The sequence below is a fragment of the Sapajus apella genome, unplaced genomic scaffold, assembly GCF_009761245.1.
Source record: "Sapajus apella isolate SASKATOON/1434 unplaced genomic scaffold, GSC_monkey_1.0 scaffold62, whole genome shotgun sequence".
Classification (NCBI taxonomy): domain Eukaryota; kingdom Metazoa; phylum Chordata; class Mammalia; order Primates; family Cebidae; genus Sapajus; species Sapajus apella.
In genome coordinates, this window is record NW_022437002.1 from 10,882,940 (window position 1) to 10,905,923 (window position 22,984).

The window sequence follows — 22,984 nt, forward strand, 5'->3', positions numbered from 1 at the left end:
AAAAATACAAAAATTAGCCGGGTGTGGTGGCACGCGGCTAATTTTTGTATTTTTTAGTAGAGACGGGGTTTCATCATGGCAAGAATGGTCTCGATCTCTTGACCTCGTGATCCGCCCGCCTCGGCCTCCCAAAGTGCTGGGATTACAGACGTGAGCCACCGCGCCCGGCCTAAAAGTTTGTTTTTTTAAAAAATGTTTCCAATAAGTAAACAAATGGATGGATGGGAATTCGAATATTTTCTTCCCATACCATAACAGATCACCTTAGACGCACTCAGTTTTACAGATCACTGCCATATGCTGCTCGTACCTACTCAGTCTTTGGGCCCCGTAAGTTATTCTCTACATTTCCTTAATGTCATCTTTCTTAAATGCAAATCTGATCATGTTACTTCTCAAAATCATTAGTATGCAGTTTTCTTTATTCGGTTTTTTTTTTTTTTTTTTTTTGAGACAGGGTCTTGCTGTGTTGCCCAGGCTGGAGCGTGAGGTACAGTGGCATGATCTTGTCTCACTGCAATCTCTGCCTCCTGGGTTCAAGCGATTCCGGTGCCTCAGCCCCCTGAGTAGCTGGGATGACAGGAGTGTGCCACCATTCCAAGCTAATTTTTGTATTTTTAATAGAGATAGGGTTTCACCATATTGGCCAGGCTGGTCTCAAACTCCTGGCCTCAAGTGATCCACCCAACTGGGCCTCCCAAAGTACTGGGATTACAGGTGGGAGCACCTGGCATACTTGCATTTTCAGTTATGCAAAACCCTGTCTGGAGTGTGAGCTACCTGAGGATAGGCACAATGATTAGTCCTTATGTGCGATTATTATCTCTAATTAAATGACCTCTAAGGCTTAGTGTTCCCTAGCACATATTAGGAGTACAACAAATCAACTTAAAGAAGGCCACTGTGTTTATTTCCTTTGCTTTTAATCCTAAAAACCCAGAGGTATTGATTCTGTGTTACCTGAGAACACTGACCTGCAATCACTCCTGCCAGGTACACCAGCCCCACACGGAGGCCTTTGTGGACCATTTCCAAGGGAATACCCAAAACAAGCTGCATACAAAGATTCCCCAAGATGTGCTGAACTCTGCAACGACAAACAATAGTTGTCAAATATTATGACTAAACCAAGCAGTTATTTCCCAGGGAGACAAACAAACTTTCATGTGTTTTTTCTAGTTAAGGATTTGCTTCACTAGAGTTCCATTTTCTTTTTTTTCTTTTTTTTTTTTTTTTGAGATGGAGTTTCGCTCTTGTTACCCAGGCTGGAGTGCAATGGCGCGATCTCGGCTCACCGCAACCTCCACCTCCTGGGTTCAGGCAATTCTCCTGCCGCAGCCCCCTGAGTAGCTGGGATTACAGGCACGCGCCACCATGCCCAGCTAATTTTTTGTATTTTTAGTAGAGACGGGGTTTCACCATGTTGACCAGGATGGTCTCGATCTCTTGACCTCGTGATCCACCTGCCTCGGCCTCCCACAGTGCTGGGATTACAGGCTTGAGCCACCGCGCCCGGCCGAGTTCCATTTTCTAATTTTTTTTTTAGCAGAAAACTTTTTTCTTTTTTTTTTCATGCATGTGTGTGCGTGTATGTGTCAGTCTTTTTCATGTGTATGTGTGCGCGTATGTGTGTGGGGGTGTGTGTGTGTGAGCAGAGATTGCACCACAACCTCCACCTCACGGGTTCAAGCGACTCTCATGCCTCAGCCTCTCAATTAGCTGGGACTACAGCTAATTTTTAGTAGAAACGGGGTTTCACCACGTTAGACTGCTCTCGAACTCCTGACCTCAGTGATCCACCCATCTCAGCTTTCCAAAGTGCTGGGATTACAGGTGCGAGCCACCACGCCCAGCCAATTTTTGTATTTTTAGTAGAGACAGGGTTTCATCATGTTGACCAAGTTGGTCTTGAACTCCCAACCTCAGGTGATCCATCCGCCTTGGCCTGGCAAAGTGCTGGGATTACAGGTATAAGCCACCATTCCTGGGCCCTCTGGGCATTTTTTATGGGAAAAAATTAACTTCTCTTTAAGGCCCTGTTAGATATTTTTGGTACTTGCATCCAAAACATTCCTAATTTATATAACCCCACACATGATATATCCTACAAAGCCTTGCAATTTTTTTTTTTTTTTTTTTTTGAGATGGAGTCTTGCTCTTGTCCCCCAGGCTGGAGTGCAGTGGCACAATCTCAGTTCACTGCAACCTCCACATCCCAGGTTCAAGCAATTCTCCTGCCTCAGCCCCCTGGGACTATAGGTATGTGCCACCATCCCTGGCTAATTTTTTTATTTTTAGTAAAGATGGAGTTTCACCATATCAGCCAGGCTGGTCTCGAACTCCTGAACTCAAGTGATCTGCCTGCCTTGGCCTCTGTGACTACATCTTCTAAGCCTCAGACATAAAACAGCAGGAATAATACCTACTACCCCTCAGGGTTGCTGTGAAGATCAAACAAGATTATGAACATGAAAGTACCTTATCAATAATAAAGTACCTAATAAATGTTAGAGGTTACAAGGACATAATCACCTCTGATACCAGGGGCTTCACTGTCATTGCTTACCCAGCATGTACGAGCATGTATGAGATAAACCTCCAGGCTTCTTCCCTCTTCTCAGGACTGTAGATAAAGGGACTCTCCAAGATGCCTGTGTCCAAGGTGATCCACTGTTTCTGAGGCTTCCACACAGCATAGTAAATAAACACGGCCAGCTGACGGAGGAACAGACATATGTGTTAACCTTACCTTCTCCAGAGAGGGGCCCCATTCAAGCCCATGGGCAGTAACTGTTTCAGATGATTCAGCTCTCAAGTGGACCATACCATAGTGCCAGAAGATGACATGAAATACACTTCTCCACCATCCCCCACTGTGATGGTTCCCATCATACCCGACTACCTCTGATGGTTGGGAGCAGTGCTAGCTCACATTGTAAGGAAGAATTTGTGAACCCCTTTAGCCCTGCTCTTGGACACTGCTCTCTGACACCATGTTCTCTACCACCCTCTGCCTCTTAAATACCCACTGCCCTCATCGTCACACCAACTGATCTTTCATTGACAACTTGCTGTGAAAATAGATCGATGGCTGGGCGCAGTGGCTCACACCTGTAACCCCAGCACTTTGGGAGGCTGAGGCTGGCAGATCACAAGCTCAGGAGTTCAAGACCAGGCTGACCAACATGGTAAAACCCCATCTCTACTAAAAATACAAAAATTAGCCGAGCATGGTTGTGTGCGCCTGTAAACCCAGCTATTCAGGAAGCTGGGGCAGGATAATCGGTTGAACACGGGAGGCAGAGGTGGCAGTAAACCAAGATCATGCCACTGCACTCCAGCCTGGGCAGGACAGAGGGAGAAAAGAAAGAGAGAGAGAGAGAGAAGGAGGGACGGAGGGAGGGAGGGAAGATCAGTGCTGGCTTCCAAAGAATAGAGCAGGGAAAGGGAAAAATAGTTACTTGCCGGGGAGAGACCTGGCAAACACTGCCTTAGCCAAGGGAGAGAGGTGAAGGTCCCAGTGATGCCATGTGACATCCTCAACTTTCTGAGCCTATGTGATGGGAAGGGCCCTTCGCCTCCATGGTATTCTTCCTCCAAACTCATAACTCCAGTTAAATCACAAGAAAAGCATCAGATAAACCCTAGCTGGGGGACATTCTATAGGCTCCCTGGCCAGTCCCCCACAAGACTATCAGAATCATGAAAAACAAAGACTGAGGAGCCTGGGGAGACATGGCAGCTAAATGCAGTGGGTACCAGAGGAACAGAAAGAGGACATCCGTGGAGAAACTAGTAAAAATCCAGAAAAATTTGGAGTTTAGTTAGTAATATGCCAATGTCAGTTTCTCGGTTTTGACAAATGTGCTATGGGGCCAGGCACAGTGGCTCCTGCATATAATCCCAGCCCTTTGGGAAGCCAAGGCAGGTGGATCACCTGAGGTCAGGAGTTCAAGACCAGCCTGACCAACATGGTGAAACTATGTCTCTACTAAAAATATAAAAAGTTAGCCAGGCGTGGTGGTGCGTGCCTGTAATCGCAGCTACTCCGGAGGCTGAGTCAGGAAAATCACTTGACCTTGGGAGTCAGAGGTTGCAGTGAGCTGAGGTTACGCCACTGGCACTCCAGCCTGGGTGAGAGGGCAAGACTCTGTCTCAAAAAAAGCTACTATGAAAATGTAATGTACTATATACAGAGATTATCCTGGGTTTGAAAAAAAAAAAGGGAAAGAAATATCGGATATAAGCAACAGGAGGAGCTGGGTGAGAGGCATACAGCAACTTTCTGTTTTATCTTTACAACTTTTCTATAGTGGTAAAATTATTCCAAAATAAAAAGTTTATTTAAAAAAAAATTTTTAAGACAGTTTCTCTCTTGTTGCCGAGGTTGGAATACAATGACGCCATTTCAGCTCACTCCAACCTCTGCCTCCTGGGTTCAAGTGATTCTCCTGTTTCAGCCTCTTGAGTAGCTGGGATTACAGGTGCCTTTCACTACGCCCAGCTAATTTTTGTTATTTTTAGTAGAGACATGGTTTCACCGTGTTAGCCAGTCTGATCTCGAACTCCTGACTTCACGTGATCTGCCCGCCTCGGCCTCCCAAAGTGCTAGGATTACAGGTTTGAGCCACGCAGCCTGGCCATTTTTAAATTTTTAATTTAAAATGGAGAAGGCACACACACAGCTGATTAGAACACCAGACAACCTATAGGCTGAAAGTATAACAGGAGGGAGAAGCAGGAAAAACAGATACAGGTGCTTCAGATCAGACAACTTCCCAGTTGCAAGCGGCCTCACAATAAAACCCTGGGAAAAAAAGTTAGAACTGTGCCCCTTCAACCTAAACAGACTTGACCACAGCATCTCCCGGGATGCTTACACCTCAGGCTTACCTGGATCTGAGCCGTCAGATCTTGGTCCCTGCAACAGTTAATTTTATGTATGAACTTAGCTAGGCTATGCTACCCAAACATTTGCTCAAACATTATCCTAGATGTTTTTGTGAAGGTATGGTGTATATTAACATTTAATCAGTAGTCTTTGAGTAAAGCTGATTTCCACCATACTGTGGGTGAGCCCTGTCTAATCAGTTGAAGGCCTTGCTAGAGAAAAGACTGTCCTCTGTTAGGAAAAGGGAATTTTGCCAGGAGAACTCTACCCCTGGACTTGAACTGCAAGTCTTCCCTGGGCCTCCAGCCTGCCAGCCTTCCCTGAAGACTTTGGACTTGTCAAGCCTCCATAACCATTTGAGCTAATTTTTTAAAATAAATGGGTTTTTTTTGAGATAGAATTTTACTCTTGTTGCCCAGGCTGGAGTGCAATGGCACGATCTCATCTCACTGCAGCCTCCACCTCCCAGGTTCAAGCAATTCTCCTGCCTCAGCCTCCCGAGCAGCTGGGATTCCAGGCACGCACCGCCGTGCCAGGCTAATTTTTGTATTTTTAGTAGAGACAGGGTTTCACCCTATTGGCCAGGCTGGTTTCAAATTCCCAACCTCAGGTGATCTGCCTGCCTCAGTCTCCCAAAGTGCTGAGATTACAGGTATGAGCCACAGATTACAGGTATGAGCCACTACGTCTGGATTTTAAAATAAATCTTGATCTCTCTTCCCCTAGCACACACACACCTATTGATTCTGTTTTTCTGAAGAACTCTGACTAATACAGTTTCTGGTAAGGAAGCTGAGGCATCAGCGCATCAATGGGAATTAAAAGGATTACATTAGGAACTTCCTAATGCCCGTGAAGTCACACCCCACAGGCAGCCATAATTGGCCAGCTCCTTTGCAGGACATCGAGTGTGGGTGAAAACACTAGGTGCCATGAGGTAGAGGGGAGCCTCATCCTGGCCCCGTGACTATGATGTGACCTTGGGAAAGTCATCCCACCTCTCTGAGCCTTGCAGTCTTTTCTGGAAAACAAGAGGACTGTCTATATCAGAGCTTGACAACACACCACGTGCTGCTTTAAGTAGACATTGTTAAAGGATCCTGTTTTTTTCCCCACTGAAATTGAGAAACAGCCTATCATACTTCTAAACCTGGGGCCCCAGAAAGGCCTTACCAACCAGTCTAAATTGGTTGATGAGAGAAAACCCACGTGCAACCCCAGGATGATTTGGTTCCTAAAAACATCACGGCTAAAGTGAAAGGAAGCCACTGAAAATGCAGCCACAGCTGGGCAGATTTATCTGACAAAATTCTGCCCTGGGTTGGCAGTGAACCGGAGTGTAAGGAAAGCCCCCAAAGGTAGCTCTGGGGAGGGAGGAGGCAGAGGTTAGGTGTGTGCTGTCCCCATCCCCACCAAGCTCTGTCACATGTTCCCAGTCCCTTCTGTACATCTACATCTGACCCCTAGTTTGTTTGCAACTCCCCCGTGCCACTTACCCCGGTGCCCACCCCGCTCCCCATTCACCTCGGCCAGGCTGATGGAGATGATGAACACGGGGGGTGGGAAGCAGTTAGCTCTCTCCAAGTATGTTCCTCGGGCCTTTTCGGGAAGCATCCATTTTGAGACGATCCTGTGGACCTTTTTATTCTTGGCACGATCTTTCCCTGCCCCATCCTCTCTCATCTTCTCCTCTTCCTCCAGCTCTTCTTTCCTCTCTCTCTCCATATTCAGATTCATGCTCTCCATCTCCAGATCATGAGCAGCAGCCATTGTCCCGGGTCCTTCCTCCACCCCAGAGGGACATGAATGCCTGGGAACAGCAGGTGGCCCCGGGTCTTCAGGCTGCAGCTCTTTCCTGGACTGTCCGGCGCAACCACTGCTTTCCAAGGCCTTTCCTGTGTGTGAAGAAAAGGCAGCTGTAGATGATCAAAACGATTGAAACCTCCTAAATGGCTCAAAATAAAGTTTTCTCTGCATCGTTTTAAAAAGCATGAGCCAAAAAGCCAGGTGACTGAGATTAAAACACAGCTGTACCACGTATCATCTGTAAGTTAACATCAGATAAATCACTTATAAATTCTCTGAGTCAGCTCACTGCAACCTCCGCCTCCTGGGTTCAAGCAATTCTTCTGCCTCAGCCTCCCGAGTAGCTGAGATTACAGGTGTGCACCATCACACCTGGCTAATTTTTGTATTTTTAGTAGAGAAGGGGTTTCACCATGTTGGCAAGGCTGGTCTCAAACTCCTGACCTGAAGTGATTTACCCACCTTGGCCTCCCAAAGTGCTGGGATTACAGGCATTGCCACTGAACCTGGCCCTGTTTTTAGCCATTTAAAGTGTACAATTCAGTGAATTGAGTACATTTGCAATGTTGTGCAACTATCACCACTAGTTCCAAAACTTTCTCATCACAAGCAAAAACCTGATACCCATACCTAGTAAGCAGTTAATTCCTATTGCCCTCTTGCCACAGTCCCTGGCAATGACGAATCTGCTTTCTGTGTCTATGGATTTACCTATTCTGGATATTTCATATAAATGAAATCATACAATATGTATGTACCATACAGTGCATGACATTCTGTGCTTGGCTTCCTTCACATAATGTTTTCAAGGGGCATGCATGTTGTAGCAAAGGTCAGAATTTCCTGTTTGTTTTTTGGGGGTTGCGGGGCAGGCAGAGTCTTGCTCTGTTGCCCAGGCTGGAATGCAGTGGCATGATCTCGGCTCACTGCAACCTCCACCTCCGGCGTTCAAGTGATTCTCAGGGCTCAGCCTCCCAGGTAGCGGGAACTGTAGGCGCCTGCCACCATGCCTAACTAACATTTTGTATTTTTACTAGAGATGGGGTTTCACCATGTTGGCCAGGCTCGTCTCAAACTTCTGACCCCAAGTGATCCGCCCACCTCAGCCTCCCAAAGTGCTGGGATTATAGGCGTGAGCCACTGCCCCCAGCAGAATTTCCTTTTTTTATGGCTGAATGCTACTGCGTTGTATAGACATGCCACATTTTGTTTATCCACTCATCTGTTTATGGCCATTGGGTTGTTTCCACCTTTTGGCTATTGTGAATGAACATCCCTGTAAAGTTTTGTTTAAACATCTGTTTCTAGTTTGAGTGGGGGTGTATACCTATGAGTGGAATTGCTGGGTCGTATAATAATTAATTCTATGTTTAACTTATTGGGAAACCCTCAGATTCCATTTTAAACTCAGGATAATGATAGCACTTGCCTCGTAACATTGCTGGGAAGATTACTTGAGATAATGCATGTGAAGCACTTAGTAAGCTTTTGGAGGCCAAGGTGGGCGGATCACTCGAGGTCGGGAGTTTCAGAGCAGACTGGCCAACATGGTGAAACCTTGTCTCTACTAAAAATACAAAAATCAGCTGGGCATAGTGGCACACGCCTGTAATTCCAGCTATTTGGGAGGCTGAGGCACAAGAATCACTTGAACCTGGGAGGTGGTGGTTATAGTGAGCCAGATTTGTGCCACTGCACTCCAGACTGGGTGACAGAGCAAGACTCTGTCTCAAAAAAAAAAAAAAAAAAAAAAAAGAACAGTATCTGGCACGTAGTAAACACTCTATAATTATTAATTATTAGTTATCGGCTATGGACGGATGGATGGGTTTTAGATGGATGGATGGATAGATGGAAGGGATGGAGCTGAGCCTGGGGCCTGTTCTTACACTGCATGTTACTGGGAATCAGATCAAGTTCGATTGATTTTCAAATAAAACTCATTAGGCAAGTTTTCACATTATAATAGGTTATATTCAATACATTTAGGAAGAGACATTTTTCTTTTCCCAACAACTTTTCTGAAATAAAGTCTTTTTCTCTCAACTGCATTTTTTACCCACCACTCACCCACCTCCAAGTCAGACATTCAGTCCATAGATATAACTATATTTTATTAATTCCCCTTGAATATTGATGATTTTTTTCCAGTTTTTGCCACGTCTCTTAATTGACAAAACTACAATGTGGATTTAAGATCAGCAGCTTTTAACTACAAATATTAATGTATTTCAGTTCAATTAGGGACAGCTCTCATTGTATAAATCAGCCTTATTGTAAATCTAAATATCATACATAATCATTTTATGAGGAAATAAAATTCCATATTGTTAACAACTTTGTAAAAGGAGCTACAAAATAAGGATTACATTTGCCCTTATCTTGGAATTTCAGCAGTTCCAGAATTTTACAACTTCGCGACCACCATTTTAAGTGTGTTAGTGCCTAAACATATTTCCTGCGCTGCAAAATAGTCGACCCCATCAGTTTAGCGAAAACTCACTGCATGTCTGCTTTCTGCCTTGCCTTGTACCGTAAAGCAGACATGTAGTTCTAGCTACTTTAGGCTCCAGCACCAAATGAGCACATTGGTAGCAATGTGAAGCATTTGGGGTTTTCTTATTTATTTATTTATTTTGGAGACGGAGTCTGGCTCTGTGGCCCAGGCTGGAGTACAGTGACACGATCTCGGCTCATTGAAACCTCCACCTCCTGGGTTCAAGCGACTCTCCTGCCTCAGCCTCCCAAGTAGCTTGAATTACAGGCGCCCACCACCATGCCAGCTAATTTTTGTATTTTTAGTAGAGACGGGTTTTCACCATGTTGGCCAGGCTGGTCTTGAACTCTTGGCCTCCCAAAGTGCTGGGATTACAGGCGTGAGCCACAGCACCCGGCCTATTTTAATTTTTTTGAGACAAAGTCTCTCTCTATCACCCAGGCTGGAATGCAGTGGCAGGATCACGGCTCACTGCAGCCTCTACTTCCCAGGCTCAAGCGAGCCTCCCACCTCAGCCTCCCAAGTAGCTGGAACTGCAAGCATACATGCCACCATGCCCAGCTATTTTTTTTCTCTGTTGAGATGGCATCTTCCTGTGTTACCCAGGCTGGTCTCAAACTCCTGCTCTCCAGCGATCCTCCTGCCTCAGCCTCCCAAAGTTCTGGGATTACAAGTGTGAGCCACTGCAGCCAGCCAGCATTTTGGTTTTACCTCTCAGTCAATTACTATCATCCCCCAACTCCCTTACCTGTCCACCCTGATTCCTGAGAACAGGGGCCGCTCTCTGATTTAGCTGATCTCCAACTCCTGGTGCTGTAATGCTCACAGGTGCTCCTTCCAGTCTCTGACATTTCCCCATCTCTCCTACTCATGTTTATCTCCTTTCCCACTCCTGAATTTCTGAGGAAATATTACCTATCAGATTGGTAACAATGAAAAAGACTCAGGCCGAGTGCGGTGGCTCACCCCTGTAATCCTAGCACTTTGGGAGGCCGAGGTGGGTGGATCATCTGAGGTCAGGAGTTCAAGACTAGCCTGGCTAACATGGTGAAACCCCATCTCCACTAAAAATAAAAAATTAGTTGGGTGTGGTGGCAGGCGCCTGTAATCCCAGCTACTCAGGAGGCTGAGGCAAAAGAATCACTTGAAACTGGGAGGCGGAGGCTTCAGTGAGCTGAAATTGTGCTGTTGCACGCAATCCTGAATGACAAGAGCGAAACTCCATCTTCAAAAATAAAAGAGAAAAAGAAAAAAAAAACTGGTATCATCCCATATTTATGAGGCTGTGTGGAATTGGGTGCTGTATATGAGGTATAAATTAATGCAGCCATTTGGAAGGCAACTGGCCAATGTCTATAAACTATAAACAGCATATACCTTTCAACAGAACCATCCAACTTCTAGAAATCCACCTTTAAAGGTATTTGAGTGCATACACAAAGCTATATTTATAAGCAATTTAGATGAACTTCAGTGGCGTTGCTGTATTTTGTAACAGTTCTAATTCTTAGGTCGTTCTTCCTTACCCTGCTGGAATCTACTCACCAGCTCCTGGGTCCAAGGTTTCCTTCCCTAGGGCCTCACAAAGCAAATCTAATCGAAGGTCATGTCATTAACTTTGTCCTTCCTTGGGTGTGGCCTGTATATAAACTCCATGGGCTCTACAGGTCAAACTTGGGATACAATGTCCAGAAACACACTTCAGATTACCAGAATTTTTAGAAGCCCAATTGAATGGAGCAGGAGTCTCAAAACAAAACAATGATTACAACACATTATAGTCTCAAAGAAATATAACAGCATCAACAGCTGTCCATTCATTTACTTGGCACTTGAGCAGTCATTCATTGGGTGTCATTCACTGGGCGGATATTTACTGCACTGACTCTGATGCTGCCCACTCTTTTTTGAAAGACCTCACATACACAGATCAATACTGGTGGCGCTGCTGTGAAAAGTTCTCATCCTACAGGTAGGGAACAACTGGTAGATTGTTAGAATGTCTCTAGCCTTCTGGTTTAAAATGGAAATGTTCCTTATGCACACCGAGAACCAAAACCCTTTACGGGTTCCTAGGATTGAGGAGGGAGAAAAAGAACCAAAACCCTTTCCTTTGTGGTTGGCAAGTATTCTTTTTTAAAAATGTTTTTAACTTTATTATTACTTTTTTTTGAGATGGTGGCCTCCCTATGTTGTCCAGCCTGGTCTCAAATCCTTGAATTCAAGGGATCCTCCCCACTTGACCTCTCAAAGCACTGGGATTACAGGCGTGAGACAGTTTGTAATCCACAAGTATTCTCAAGAGAAAACATAGAAAGATCCCACCTGGCCACAGGTACTCTTTTTTTTTTTTTTTTTTTTTTTTGGGGGGGATGGTGTTCCGCTCCATCACCCAGGTTGGAGTGCAGTGCAACCTCGGCTCACTGCAACCTCCCCATCCTGGGTTCAAGCAATTCTGCTGCCTCAGCCTCCTAAGTAACTAGGATTACAGGCGCACACCACCACGCCCAGCTAATTTTTGTATTTTTAGTAGAGACCAGGTTTCACCATGTTGATCAGGCTGGTCTTGAACTCCTGAGCTTGTGATCCGCCCGCCTCTACCTCCCAAAGTGCTGGGATTACAGGCATAAGCCACCAGGCCCAGCCCACAAGTACTCTTAAAAGGAAACGCAGGAAGAATTTTCCTAATTCCTGACTTTGCCTGGAATAAGCATTACTTATTATCGATCACAGAGCCAGTGTGTTGGCCAAAGACTTGAAAGGGCACTGTGCTCATTTACACAGGACAGTTGACTACCTTAAAAAAAAAAAAAAAAAAAAAAAAATTTTTTAAAAAAAAGTTTTTTTTTTTTTCCCTCTTTTTTTTTTTTTTTTTTTTTTCTGAGACCGAGTTTTGCTCTTGTTGCCCAGGCTAGAGTGCAATGGTGCCATCTCAGCTCACTGCAATCGCCGCTTCCCAGGTTGAAACGATTCTCCTGCTGTACCCTCCCAAGTAGCTGGGATTACAGGCACCCACCACCACACCTGGCTAATTTTGTATTTTTAGTAGAGACGAGGTTTCACCATGTTTGTCAGGCTGATCTCAAACTTCTGACCTCAAGTGATCCACCTGCCTGGGCCTCCCAAAGTGCTAGAACTATAGGGGTGAACCACCGTGCCTGGCCAAAAAGAGATTTCTATAAAGAGATTTACATAGGAGACTCCTAACATTTGCAAGAGATTTTTCCAGACCTTTCAGATACCCTAATCCACTACATACCACATTGTGTCTCCCAAAATTACATTGTAAACTACAGCCAGGCTGGACACAGTAACTCACACCTGTAATCCCAGCACTTTGGGAGGCCAAGGCGGTCACATCACTTAAGGTCAGGAGTTCGAGACTAGCCTGGCCAACATGGAGAAACCCTGCCTCTACTAAAAATACAAAAATTAGCCCGGTGTAGTGGCATGCACCTATAATCCCAGCTACCCAGGAGACTGAGGCAGGAGAATCGCTTGAACCTCGGAGGCAGAGGTTGCAGTGAGCCGAGACTGTGCCACTGCACTCCAGCTTGGGCAACAGAGTGAAATTCCATCTGAAGAAGAAAAAAAAAAAAAACTATAGTCAGAAAATTACATGTCAGTCCTTAAATGATTCTATAAATGTAGAAGTAATTTATAAAATTGGTATTTGAAGAGTATTGACCATACTCAGTACTTTGCACCTGAGATCTCAACGAAGGAATGAAAAAGAAAACGGTTAGTTCAATCTCTTCTTTTCTTTTAGTAAAGATTAATCTCTCTCTTGATGAGCAGTTTTGGCACTGGCTGATGCACTCACTAAACAACTTTTCCTTGTGTCTCAGTGACACACATGGTTGATCTAATGCTATCAGGGATCTCAGACACCATGCCAATGTATCCAAAAATTCTATTTGTAGTCAAAAAACAAAGTCACTTTCTTATTACCTCCTCACTTTCTCTTTGTTTGTATCACTGGCATTATTGAGTGATTTATTTTATGAATCTTTTCTACTCTGCAAACAGGAAACAAATATTTTAATCACTGTATGCAAACTACATAAAGGATAATAGTTCTGTGAGATGTCCAGGCAGAGCAGTAGGCCTGGCTCACTAATAGGCAAAGCCAGTCATTCAACTCATATTCATTCATAATGGGCCTTTGGGAGTAACTAATAAATTACCAAAATTGCAAGTGTTGAAACTGCAAATGTCAGGGACTTCCAGTGGATTCTCTTGACAACATGTACATAGCCATCATTTGTCAGTTCCCTTGGGGAATTTATCTTCTCCTGGTGGGTAGCAGGAAACGGCTTCCGTTAGAGACACTAACCATGCCCAATATTCACTTTTCTGTGTTCCTACGTAGCTAGAGTGACCTACACTTGACCAATCAGCTGCATTTGCTTAGGATTTCTGACGCTGGAGGTGGGGATGGGAAAAATTATTTACAGTGATTGCAGCAGTGGCAGCAGGATCCAGTGTCCAGACAGGCTTGCCATTGGGTCAGCATGGCATCCAGCATCCAACGCCAGCCGTGGCTGTGATGAAGGCAGCAGCAGCTCTGAGGCTGTCCTCAGCATCTGGCTCTGTGATGGGATTTTGGTGTAATTCTAGGTGCCTGGTCTCTCTGCGTTTCTGCTTATTTTCCAAGCCTTGTTTCTACAGTCTTCCAGTGATTCTGTAACTTACTCAATGTGCTTTCAACAAAATTCATTTCCCGATTTAATTAGTCATAGTCAGTTCCCATTTTTGCAATCAAAAACCTGACTAGGTTGGGCATGGTAGCTCATACCTGTAATCCTAGCACTTTGGGAGGCCAAGGCGGGAGAACTGCTTGAGCCCAGAACTTCAAGACCAGCCTGGGCAACATAGTGAGACCCTCGTCTCTAAAAAAAATTAAAACATTAGCTGGGCATAGTACTGTGTGGATGTGGTCCCAACTACTTGGGAGGCTAAGGTGGGAGGATTGCTTGAGCCTGGGAGGTTGAGGCTACAGTGAGCTGTGATCATACCACTGCACCCTGGGCAATAGAAAGAGACTTAAAAAAAACTAAAAGAATTTGACTAATACACCTGAATAGCCAAGAAATTCTTCTTAACTCTACCTGGAGTATTCTTGTTGCAAGTTAAATTCAGTTCTTGGCCGGGCGCGGTGGCTCACACCTGTAATCCCAGCATTTTGGGAGGCTGAGTTGTGTGGATCACCTGAGGTCAGGGGTTCGAGACAAGCCTGGCTAACATCGCAAACCCCATCTCTACTAAAAGTACAAAAAAAAAAAAAAAAATTAGCCAGGTGAGGTGGCGGATGCCTTTAATCCCAGCTACTGGGAAGGCCGAGGCAGGAGAATCATTGGAACCCAGGAGACAGAGGTTGCAGTCAGCCAAGATTGCTCCACTACACTCCAGCCTGGGCAACAGAGATAGACTCCACCTCAAAAAAAAAAAAAAAAAAAAAAAAATCAATAAAAAATAAATAAATTCATGTTCTGCGTTTGGGAGGCGTAGTGTGAGGAGCATAGAATCAGGAGATGTGTTTTCTGGTCTACACTGCCACTTCCTGGCTGTGTGACCAGGAGCAAGTTCTTTCCTGGCTCTGAGCCGTAGTTCTCTCAGCTGCACAGTAAAGTTCCCCAGACTGGCTTTGCCAAAAAATGTATCAAAAACTAACCGGGGCTGGGTACAGTGGCTCATGCCTATAATCCCAGCACCTTGGGAGGCCAAGGTGGGCGGATCACCTGAGGTCAGGAGTTAGAGACCAGCCTGGCCAACATAGTGAAACCCCATCTTTACTAAAATACAAAAAAATTAGCCAGGCATGGTGTTGCGTGCCTGTCATCCCGACTACTTGGGAGGCTGAGGCAGGAAAATCGCTTGAACCTGGGAGGTGGAGGTTGCAGTGAGCCAAGATTGTGCCACTGAGCTCCATCCTGGGTGACAGACCAAGACCCTGCCTCAATCAATCAATAAAAGAATGCTTGTGGTGCTCCCTTTGGCAGCACATATACTAAAACTGAAACGATACAGAGATTAGCATGGCCCCTGCACAAGGATGACACGCAAATTCATGAAGTATTTCATACAAAATATCAGAGTTATTTAAAAATAAAAAAAAGAATGCTTGTGGAAAAAACAGGGAAAGACAGAGGAAGACAAAGAGAGGAGGGAAAAGGGGAAGGAGGAATTCTAACGACACATTGACTAAGTCTTTGTGTGACTTTGTGTTGAAAAGAGCCTGCTACCAACCCTTTCCTCTGCACGGCTACACCCCTTCCATTGTCATTCTATCATTGGGTACCATTGCTGTGAAGCCGCCATGTCATAATGGCTACCAAAAAAGGGGCTTACCATCTATCTGCCTTTGAAGAATACCCTACCTTGTGTTTGACACTGGAAAGACCTGAATTCTACTCCCAGCATCCACATTTAGTTTTTCACTGGGCCGGAGTTTCCTCAGCTGTAAAACAGAGCTCAGCCGGGCACAGTGGCTCACACCTGTAATCCCAGCACTTTGGGAGACAAAGGCGGGTGGATCACCTGAGGCCAGGAGTTCGAGACCAGCCTGACAAACATGGAAAAACCCCATCTCTACCAAAAATACAAAATTAGGCCAAGCTCAGTGGCTCACGCCTATAATCCCAGCACTTAGGGAGGTCGAGGTGGGCAGATTACGAGGTGAGGAGTTCGAGACCAGCCTGGACAATATGGTGAAACCCTGTCTCTACTAAAAATATGAAAAAATTAGCTGGGGGTGGTGGTGAGTGCCTGTAATCCCAGCTACTCGGGAGGCTGAAGCAGGAGAATTGCTTGAACCCGGGAGCCAGAGGCTGCAGTGAGCCAAGATTGTGCCACCACACTCCAGCTTGGGCAATAGAGGGAGACTCTGTCTCAAATAAATAAATAAATAAAAACAATAAATAAGCCTGGCATGGTGGCGCATTCCTGTAATCCCAGCTACTCAGGAGGCTGAGGCAGGAGAATCGCTTGAACACCGGAGGCAAAGGTTTCGGTGAGCCAAGATCACGCCATTTCACTCCAGCCTGGGCAACAAGAGCGAAACTCCGTCTCAAAAAAAAGCAAACAGAGTTCACCTCTGCCCTGAGTATCTTACAGAATTGTTGTAAGAATCAAATAAAATAATAAAGAGTTACTGGAATAATAAACTTACTGTGTGCTAGCTCCCAGGTTAATTATGAGCGTTCTCTTAATTTTTACAGCTTTGTAAGACAGAGTAATAACATTCCCATTTAAGGATAAAGAAACCCAGTCTCCCAAAGTAACTTGTTCAAGGTCTCCCAGCTAAGGATGGGAGGGCTGGGAGAAGAGCCTCAGGCGCCTGACTCCAAAGCCCGGCATGTTCCACTGCCCCTGTGATTTACATGTACCAAGTGTTATAGAAAGATTCTTCTTCATCTGTCATGGGATTAGGGTTAAAAATAAAAATTTACTCCTGCCTTGGCAACAAAGCAAGACCCTGTCTCAAAAATAAATAAATTTAAGATAAAATTTAAATTTATTTTTTATAATAAATTTAAAAAATAATTTTATTTATTATAAAAAAATAAATTGATAACAGTGCAATGGGGTGCAATGACATGATCCTGGCTCATTGAGACCTCCACCTCCCAAGTTCAAGCGATTCTCCTGCCTCAGCTTCCTAAGTAGCTGGAATTACAGGCATGAGCCACCACACCTGGCTAATTTTGTATTTTTAGTAGAGACAGGGTGTTGGCATTTTTAGTAGAGACAGGGTGTTGGTCGTGTTCTCCATGTTGGTCAGACTGGTCTCGAACTCCCAACCTCAGGTGATCCGCCCGCCTCTGCCTCCCAGAGTGCTGGAGGCATGAGCCACCATGCACCCAGCCACATAAAAAAAATTTTTAATAAAAAATAATGCACCAGGCATAGTGGCTCATATCTGTAATCCTAGCACTTTGAGAGACCGAGGCAGGAGGATTGCTTGAGGCCAGGAGTTTGAGACTAGCCTGGGCAATACAGTGAAAATCCTTCTTTACAAAAAAAAATTTTTTAATTTTTTTTTAAGACAGGGTTTCACCATGTTGGTCAGGCTGGTCTTGAACTCCCGACCTCAGGTGATCTGCCCACCTCGGCCTCCCAGAGTGCTGGGATTACAGGTGTAAGCCACTGCGCCTGGCCAAAAATGTTTTAAAAATTAAAGTTTGCCAGGAGCAGTGGTGTGCACACCTGCACTTCCAGCTACTAGGGAGGCTAAGGCGGGAGGATCACTTGAACCAGGAAGTTCAAGATTGCAGTGAGCTACAATGGTGTCACTTGTACTCTAGCCTAGGTGACAGAGTGAAACCCTGTCTCCAAAAACTAAATTAAAAAATTTAAGAAAAGAAGTGTGAATCTTCTTTTTGGTTATTTTCATCTCACCTTCCTGTACTGTTATCTCCCTCCTTTTCCTCCAGCTGCCTAGACAGTCCCAGACAAGACCCTGGGAATTCCCAAAAGGAAGCTGCAGAGGATGTGGCAGGTCTTGACCCCTGGGGGAAGATGGATCTGGGAATTCCCACCATCCCCATTGCTACCACAAGGACTCTGGGTGGACACAGTGTCCAGGACGGGGAAAGGATTTGCCCATTTGAGAAGAGGACTAAATCAGGCTCACCTTCCCTTCTTCACCTCACCCAGGAGGGCACTGGCAAGGCCAACACCCTTACGACAACTCCTTTTCCATGGCAGACACTTTTAGTGGTGAGCTTGTGCTGCTTTCCTAGCTGCATTCAAACAGGGAGCTTTTTAATATCTGAATTGTTTTTTCTAAACAGCTGGCCCCACCCACTCATTGGTACCAGGCGGGTTCCTGCCGGGGCTGAGACCAGCCTTGATGTGGCAGGGGGGTGGGAGGGGGCGGGGGGGAGCTCAAGAGGCTGGGCAGCGGGCTGTGCTGGGTGTAGCCAATTGCTGCCCAGCTGGGCCTGGCGGGGAGGCTTTCGGTGGTGTTGCTAGGCACCTGGGTAATTGGAGAGGCCGGGATTGGGCTTCTGGACCACAGAGCTTGACAGCCTCCTTCATCACACTGCAAACTGTCATTATGCCAGAGGCCTGCAGCAATCTCTTTGTGGTTACAGCCTGAAATGATGCTTTTTTAGCTACGGAAATTAACAACTGGCTTTTCAATATTATAGGTCTGTGATTGTGGTTGCTTTCTTTTGGCTACATTTCTGAGGCTACACTTGCAATAAACAGGCAAAAGATTTAAAAACAAAAAATACCTTCACAAACCCCCCTTCCTGAAGCAAAGCACACTTGACGTCAGTAGTAAGGGCAACTAAGGTGGGGAACTCCACTTCCTGAGCTCTCGCCATGGTTCACTCCGGGTTAAAAGCTTCTTCCTTGAAACTTCACGGGTGGGCTGTGGTTCAGGGTCGGGGATCCAGAGCTCCGGTCACGTGCAGGGTCTCTCAGCGGAATAATGTCAGGTCCATTCAAAGACAATCATAACACCCCAGCCCTCAGTCTCCAGAACCACTTTCGCTTATATTATTTTTGGGACTCTCCCATCTGCTCTATGACGAAGACATCTCTCTTATTCCCATTTTACAGGTGAACAACTAAGGCAAAAAAGAGGCCTCCGTGATTACATACCTAGCAACAGCAAAGCTGGGGCACAAACCCAGGAATCTCGGCCCAGAGTCTGGGCTACCCCGCAGCTATTTCACATATTATGTATATTTGAGTACCCTATTATAGTATTTGTAATTTTTTTTTTTTTTTTTTTTTTTTTTTTGAGAAAGAGTCTGTTTTTTACCAGGCTGGGGTGGAAAGTTGCAATCACGGCTCACTGCAACCTCCACCTCCCAGGTTCAAGCGATTCTCCTGCCTCAGCCTCCCAAGTAGCACCACCACGCCCGGCTAATTTTTGTATTTTTAGTAGAGACGGGGTTTCACCATGTTGGCCAGGATGGTCTCAAACTCCTGACCTCCTGATCTCTCTGCCTCAGCCTCCCAAAGTGCTGAGATTACAGGCATGAGCCACCGCCCCCAGCCTATGGTATTTGTAATAGTAAAAATAATACACACTGGTGTAGAAGGCATAGAAATTTCACCCTGTATCTTGTCTTATCCTAAACACATCATCTTTGTTGATTGTAAATGGGCTTTCAACGCTGTGGTGTGTGCACTAAGGGATATAGTCTGAAAGAATTCCCAAAGACAGACACACTACTTATGTGAGTTAACAGACCTAGCACAGCAGAGCACAGGGCTGAAGGAAAACGCTGACCCTGAGCCACTTCCTCCTTCATTCAAGGACAGTTGGCTCAGGCCCTTAAGTAAGGAGACAAAATCATGGCTTTCAGTAGATATTTGTAGGCATTTTTCAAAAAAGGCTTTCACTGACTCATCTAGAATGTTTTTTCAATAGTGATCCATTGATAATGACCAGCTGTCTGGCTTACTCAGGACTGGGAGTTTCTTGGGATGTGAGACTTTTAGTGCTAAAATCAGGGCAAGGCAAGGGTGTTGGTCACCCTGTCACGGACCACCTGCATCAGAATGATCTGCGGAGGTTAGCAGAGATGGCTGGTTCTAATCCTAGGGCAGTAGTTCTTCACCCTGGCCTCACATCAGAATCATTTGAGGAGACTTCAATGTGTCTGAGCTCACCCCAGATCAATGGAATCTGGGTCTCTGGGGTGAAGGCCTGGCACTCGTATCTTTTCATGAGCAGCCAAGACTGGAAACTTTTCCCCTAGAGATCTGGATTCAGAGGGTCTCGGCTCAGGTCTTGTTCAGAAATCTGCTTGCATTTTTAACAGCTCCCAGAGGATTCTTATATTCACCATGTTTTGACAACCAGTGAATGCTTATGTGATGAGTGCATCCAATGGTAAGCATGCACTGAATGCCGTGTATGTGTTAGGCTCTGGAAACACAGATAAAAAAAAAAAAAGAAAAGCAAACCATCTCCTGTTCTCCAGGCCCTCTCTATTCAGTGGGGGATAAAGACCTATAAATTGTTCCAACATAGTATACTGTGGTTTAGATTTAAAAGTGGGTCAGCACCATCAGCATGGTTAGGTCTATTCAGTGTCCACAAGCCAAGTACGGTAGACTAAAGACAGAGTATATAATTTGCCATTCCTCTCACTAGGAGATATGGTTTGGGTTTCTTTCTTCTCTCCTTAAGTCTGGGCCAGCCCTGTGACTGGTTTTGACCAACATTACGTGGCAGAAGCTATGCTGGGTACTTTGCAGGGCCAGGCCTTAACAGCTATGTGGCCTGCCCTTTGCTCTTTTGGGAATGCTTCCTCTTTGAAGCCTAATACCATGTAAGAAGGTTGACTACCTGCAGGCCACCATGCTATGAGGAAGCCCAAGGTACCCACATGAAGAGAGAGGCCAAGCAGAAGAGCATGAAGAGCCTGCTTTGGCTCAGAAGATGGCCTAATTTTTAAAAAGGAGAAGAAAAAAAGAAAAAGAAACGTGAAAATAAAATATAGGGCCGGGCACAATGGCTCATGCCTATAATCCCAGCACTTTGGGAGACCGAGGCAGGTGGATCATAAGGTCAGGAGCTCGAGACCATCCTGATGAAACCCCATCTCTACCAGAAAAATACAAAAATTGGTTGGGCGTGGTGGTAGGCACCTGCAATCTTAGCTACTAGGGAGGCTGAGGCAGGAGAATCACGAACCTGGGAGGTGGAGGTTGTGGTGAACTGAGATTGCACCACTACACTCCAGCTTGGGCGATAAGAATGAAACTCCATCTCCAAAAAAAAAAAAAGAAAGAAAGAAAGAAGAAGAGCACCAAGGTGCCAGACCTATGAATGGAACCCAGCTCATCCACCAGCTGAATATGGTTGTGAATGACCCTAGCTGATGACTGCATGGAGCAGAACTGCTCAGCTGAACCCTGCCCAAAGCCCTGGCTTGCAGAATTATGACAAAATAAAAGAGCTCTTGGTTTTTTTGGTATTTGTTTGTTTTGAGACAAGGTCTGGCTCTGTCACCCAGGCTGAAGTGCGGCGGCATGAACTAGGCTCAACGTAAGCTCCGCCTCCTGGGTTCAAGTAAGTCTTTTGCCTTAGCCTCCCAAGCAGCTGCGACTATAGGCAAGCACCACCACACCCGGCTAATTTTTGTATTTTTGTAGAAACGGGGTTTTGCCATGTTGCCCAAGCTGGTCTTGAACTCCCAAGCTCAGGTGATCCATTCACCTTGGCCTCTCAAAGTGCTGGAATTACAGGCACGAGCCACTGCGCCCATTCTTGTTTTAAGTCACTAAATTTTGCAGTGATCTGTTACACAGTGATAGCTACCAGCATGCCTCATCAGAACCAGAAGACAGAATGTCATCTCATACCATTCTGCCTTTCTTTCCATTCACATTATTCAACTTTGTATTCTTCCATCGAGTAGATTACTGATGTCGGACCAGAAAATGCCCTCCTGAATTAGTCTTCACTCTGTTTCCACTCCTGCCTCCCTCCAACATGAAACAAAACAAAACCGTAAATCAGAGTGTATCAACTCTTGGCTTAAAATCCTTCAATGGTTTCCCATTGTCTTCGGGATAAATATAGGATCCTAACGGCAAATGATAAGATCCTATATGACCAAGCTCGTACCTTCTTGGTGAAATTCACTTTCTACTACTTTCTCCCAATGGCTCAGTGCTACAGCCACAGGGACGTCTTTCTGTTCCTGGAACACACCAAACCCTCTCTCCGGCCTCAAGGTCTTTGTACTTACTGTTCCTTCTACCTAGCCCTCCCCCTTCCCTGAAACATACACACAAGTTGGTCTTGTCCATAACTCAAAGCTCGTCCCGGAAGTCTCCCCTGCCCATGCCTTCCCCTACCCCTATATACTCTATTGCATTTCCCCACTTATATGCTCCCAGCACTTATCATTATTTAAAAATATCTACTTTATTTATTGTCTGTCTCTTTCTGCTAGAATATGAGCTCCAGAAAAGTAGAAAAATTTATTTTATATTCCATTTGTATCCCAGTGTCTATAATGGTGCCCACCGCAGCTCAGCAAGTATTTGCTAAAGCAACAATCACATGAATGGAGAAGGAAAGGAAAAGGAAGTATAATGGAAAGAGCTCTGACTTTGCAGGAGTCAGGAAATCCTGGTCCTTGCTCCAGTTCTGCCCCTGCTTACCTATGGATAAGCCACTGCCCCTCACCTAACCAGAAACCTCACCCCCTCCAACAAACACATGGCCGGCAATGTTTATTGCTGTCATACACCATAAGGTCTTCACAAAAAAAAATGTGTTTTAAGACAAAGTCTTGGTCCGTCCAGGCTGGAGTGCAGTGGCACGATCTTGGCTCACTGCAGCCTCTGCCTCCCAGGTTCAAGCGATTCTCCTTTCTAGATTCCTGAGTAGCTGGGATTGCAGGTATGCCTGACTAATTTTTGTATTTTTAGTAGAGACAGGGTTTTGCCATGTTGCCCAAGCTGGTCTCAAACTCCTGACCTCAAGCAATCTACCCGCCTCCGCCTCCCAAAATGCTGGGATTACAGGAGTGAGCCACCGCACCCAGCCCACAGGTCTTCACAATTTTTTGTTCATAAATTCCCATAAAATTTTTGAAAAAGTTCAGGTGTGGTGGCTTACGCCTATAATCTCAGCACTTTGGGAGGCCAAAGCAATTGGATCACTTGCCAGGAGTTTGAGACCAGCCTGCCAACATGGCAAAATCCCATCTCTACGAAAAATACAAAAAATTAGCCAGGCATTGTGGCGGGTGCCTGTAGTCCCAGCTATTCAGGAGGCTGAGGCAAGAGAATCACTTGAACTTGGG

At 45.4% G+C, this 22,984-nt stretch overlaps 1 protein-coding gene and 1 non-coding gene across 2 annotated transcripts in view; one reads left to right on the plus strand and one right to left on the minus strand.

The window, feature by feature from the left end:
* The window catches only part of RHBDL2 (rhomboid like 2), a 44,534-nt gene extending 26,493 nt beyond the window's left edge, over window positions 1–18,041 (minus strand). Inside the window, 4 exon segments of the mRNA XM_032247035.1 lie at window positions 975–1,087; window positions 2,567–2,715; window positions 6,416–6,786; window positions 17,830–18,041. Of these exon segments, the coding sequence (XP_032102926.1) occupies window positions 975–1,087; window positions 2,567–2,715; window positions 6,416–6,786; window positions 17,830–17,944 (748 nt within the window). The 5' untranslated portion in view covers window positions 17,945–18,041.
* LOC116529682 lies at window positions 15,181–15,284 on the plus strand. The gene has a single exon (XR_004259609.1). It is a non-coding gene; the product is annotated as a U6 spliceosomal RNA (small nuclear RNA).
* Window positions 18,042–22,984: the final 4,943 nt, after the last annotated feature.